Source organism: Ipomoea nil, unplaced genomic scaffold (genome assembly GCF_001879475.1).
Source record: "Ipomoea nil cultivar Tokyo-kokei standard unplaced genomic scaffold, Asagao_1.1 scaffold0937, whole genome shotgun sequence".
Taxonomy (NCBI): Eukaryota; Viridiplantae; Streptophyta; class Magnoliopsida; order Solanales; family Convolvulaceae; genus Ipomoea; species Ipomoea nil.
In genome coordinates, this window is record NW_017617365.1 from 1108581 (window position 1) to 1112766 (window position 4186).

At 42.7% G+C, this 4186-nt stretch overlaps 1 protein-coding gene across 1 annotated transcript; it reads left to right on the forward strand.

The window, feature by feature from the left end:
* Positions 1 to 828: 828 nt before the first annotated feature.
* Positions 829 to 1719, forward strand: LOC109179596. Its single transcript, XM_019329097.1, has one exon. The coding sequence runs from the start codon at positions 829 to 831 to the stop codon at positions 1717 to 1719; it is 891 nt and encodes a 296-aa protein (XP_019184642.1).
* Positions 1720 to 4186: the final 2467 nt, after the last annotated feature.

Genomic DNA, 4186 nt, shown 5'->3' on the forward strand with positions numbered 1-4186 from the left:
TGGGGTGTTACAAGTTGGTATCAGAGCGGTACAAACCGTGGGAGACTTAAGAAGTTTGACCCTTAAGATTGAGTATAGAAACTCTAAGTGAAAGTCCTAGGAAGGACAAGTTAAGAAAAGACCTCTAAGTTGAAGTCCTGGGAAGGACAAGCTAAGAAGAGAACTCTAAGTGAAATCCTAGGAAGGATAAGTTAAAGGAAGAGCCCTAAGTTATGAAATTTGAGATGAGAAAGACTCTAAGTTCAGTGACTAAGTATGAGAATTGGAATTAAGAAAAAACTCTAAGTAACAGTTAGGAATGTGGTGAGGTTGTGAGTTTCCTTACGCTTGCTTAACTGTTTATGTGCTTTATCAAGGTGTTTAAAGTGCAACTTTCTTATCTTTTGAAAGTAAAGTAGAGAAGTTAAATGTGAGAAATTGAAAGTGAAAAACCAAGAGTTTGAAAGTTGAAAGTAGAAGTGAAAAGCTGAGAAAGCTAGAAGTTGAGACTTCGAAAGTTAAAATAGAAAGCAAAAGATAGAAGTTAAAGTATGAAAGAAAACTTTGTGAAGTTATTAAGAGTAAGAAGTATACAAGTCTATACTTTTGTTTGTTGTGCTTTACTTTTTGTAAGCCTTGCTTTAAGAATAGAGAAGTTAGAATCACCTAACTCATAGAAGTACTAACCAAGATGATCTGTTTTGAGCCTGTTAAAGGACTATCGCGATTCCACCGCGAAGAGTTAGAGAAGAGACTCCTCGTTCCTCGGGGCCAAGAGCATCATCGTCCACTGATCTGATTGAGAGCTTACGCCAGCTTACGCAGCTGACTCAGACCATCGGAGCCGCCATGCTAAATGGGAACAATAACGGCGGGGATGTGTCTAGAAAGATCACGGGATGCAACCCACCGAGCTACTTGGGCCAGGCGGACCCCGAAGTCCTTGAGAATTGGATCCGTACGTTTGACAAGACGTTCGATGTAGTAGGCTATCCGGTAGACCAGCGAGTGGAGGCCGATGTGTACTATTTTCAAGAAGAAGCTGATCACTGGTGGGTGATGGAGGGACCGACCATTAAGGAAAGAGAAGGTTTTGATTGGGAAATGTTCAAGACAGTACTAAGAGAGAGGTTCTACCCAGAGCATGTTAAAGCTGCAAAGTATGGGGAGTTCTTGCACCTGGAGCAAGGAAGCTCGACAGTTCAGGAGTATCACGCCCGATTTGTGGCGTTGTCTTGTTTCGCTCCCACCATAGCACTGAACGAGGCTAGTAAAGCCCGAAAGTTTGTCCGAGGACTGCACTACGATGCACAAAGGTTGTTTGCTGCGACGAAGTTTGCCACTTTGATCGAAGCTTATGATGCAGCTGGCAGTCACTCCAGGATTCAACAACTACAGCGGGATGCCATACATGGAATGAAGAAGAAGAGCGAGGGAAATGACTCACAGTCTAGCAAGGGGCATAGGTTCAATCTGGTAGCAAGAAAGGACAACCAAGGTGGAGAAAGAAAGAATCCGATAATGGGACAGGGAGTTGGAGCTGGAGGACTATCGAGTGTGAGGAGCATGGTTTGCTTGAGGTGTGGCAAGGATCACCCTCGGACTACTTGTGGAGGAAGACCCATGACATGTTTCAATTGCGGTAAGCCCGGACATAGAGCTGTCATTTGTTGGCACCCCAAGATGAAGAGACCCCAGGGTCCAACCCAAAGCCAGCTGTCTAGAGGTCAGCCCAGTTAGGCACCATACCGAGGGATGGGTCGTGGGAACCAATCAGGTGGGGGCCCACACAGGAATGGCAATCAGGGGCGTGGAGGACCTCAACAGGGACGTCCGGGAGGAGCCGTACCAGGGAGGATCATGGTCATAGGGCAGACTCAGGCCGGCAGTCACAGTCTTGAAAAAGGTATAACACTTTAATTTGGAATAAGTGTGTTGATTCTTGCATGATTTTTTGATTGGACTGTGTGTGCTTGAGAAAATTTGGTGCAAGATGTGATATGACTAAGATTTTGTGAATTAAGAAGCTAATTGGAAATACTTTTGAGAAAATACTGGCAAAGAGTGTCAAGAATAAATAAGTAAAAGCTTACGAGAACAAATTAGATGTAAGTAGGAGTAAAATCGTTAAGAAACGACCAAAGTATAGAGTTGATTCCCGAAGTAGAAGTAAAAACGAGGAAGGGTAAGAAACGATGAGAAAAGAAATAGAAAAGAATCTAATTCAAGTTTAAGTTGGGAAGAGCAATTCCAAAAAGGAATTTAAAAGTCAAAGAATTGACTGAGATTTGGTATTTGGTAAAGTCAAAGACTACACTCAATTTGGAACCTAATTGAAGATTGAACAAAGTCAGAGGACCGATTGCAATTGAAGCTGAATTGGGTCAGACCTGATTACCCGACCCGGAGACGGGTCTAGCCCACGGAAGGGGACGGACCCCGTTCCGTTGCGCGGGACGTGGTCACGGACCACGTAATGGTCCGTGACCTAAGGCCGTGTCAGCGAGGCTGATACCGGGCCTTGGAGCCGGAGCCCAAGGAGAGCCGCTGCCACGATCCGCCAACCCTTTTAACCCTCTTCCAGATTCCCCAAATTAGTTGTGTTGAAAATCATCTTCTTCCTTCTTCCCTTTGGCGTAACATACTGCCTCAACTCAAACAAAAATCCATCTCCTTCAAAACACCATATCCACTCCAAGAAAGTTCAAGAGTGCATCATATAACCTATCCTAAGCACAAGAAAAATACTATTTTAGCCATCTACTCCAATCCAACCAAGATCAAGTCAAGAAGTTGGGATTGCAATGGCCAAGGGAAAGCAACAAGTAGAGGAAACTAGCCATGAAGGTCCTAACTACTCAGTTATTGGAGGTAAAACCTACTTTCTCGAACACTTTTCTAAAGATTTTAATCGAATGTTAGAAAGTCAAGGGTTATTGAGGAAATTTTTAAGGATTCAGGAAGAAATTTACTCGGATTTAGTTATTGAATTCTATGAGAATATTTCTACCAAACACAAGAAGGGAATTACAATGGTTACCTCTAATGTGAGAGGTACTAAAATAGAGTTGACACCACAGAAGTTGTCTAATTGGTTTGATTTACCGTTGAGCAGGGTAGACACATATGATTGGGATGATTGGATTTCCCACGATAGGGTGGCATATCTTGAGTACTTGAGGTACATGACTAGTAGTAGGAAGGAGTTCCCTAAGGAATACAGGTCCGAGAAATCCACCTTGAGTGCTGAGAAAAAGTTGTTAGTTTTGTTGATAGAGGAGTGTTTGTTCCTGTGTAGGAACAATTCCAATGAGATTGGTAATTGGACTTGTACTATTGCTTTCTTTTTTAGACTTGCGCATGAGATAAATTTTCCAGCTTTAATACTCAAGCACATGTCCTATTTCAAAACAAGAAACAGGAAACATTTGCCTTATGGCATGCATGATGTTGAGTTGGATCTTTATCAAAATGAACTCGCCTGAGAGAGGGGAAAGAGTACAAAGGACCGCCAGGACGACTTTGAAGGCCGCCAATTTGAGATACTATGAGTTGTACCAAACTGTCGATAACAAGTATCTAACCTTGGCAGACATTGCTAAGAAGCCTATGGATGAAAAGATAGCACTTGTGGTCAGTCTGAATGTACCCTAAAAGAAGTGGGCGAGTGTTGGGATTGAAGTCAGACACATAACTGAAGCGAGTGGTGAAAGGAATGCCGTGGGAACGGATCAAGAGATGAGAACTGTTAATGAGGGAGCACCCATTGCGGCACCCCATGTAGGGTCACAGGGAGAATACATAGGTGGACCTAGAAGGCATACCTACGAGGAGTTGTATGAGATGATCAACACAAGATTTAACAATTTGAGTGCTCAAGTTAACTATGGTTTTGCCAACTTTGATTAGAGAGCAGCAGTGATGGAAGAAAGGATGGGAATAGAAAATGTTCAAAGATGGACCCCTTATGGATTGGATCCCAACTATATGCCACCAGGTGGTTCCTCAGGAGGCTTTAATCAAGGTAAATCCTTAAAGCTTTATAGTTCAGTTAGTAGCTTTGTTTGCGTGACTAGTTTGAGTAAGTTTTAGTAAAAGTAACTAGGAACTCAGAGATTCCCAATCCTCCAAAGTATTCCAAGAGAAATTCTTAAGCCAAATCTTGGAACTTTTATCATCCTTCTAAAGGTTTTCATTCCAAGTAAAC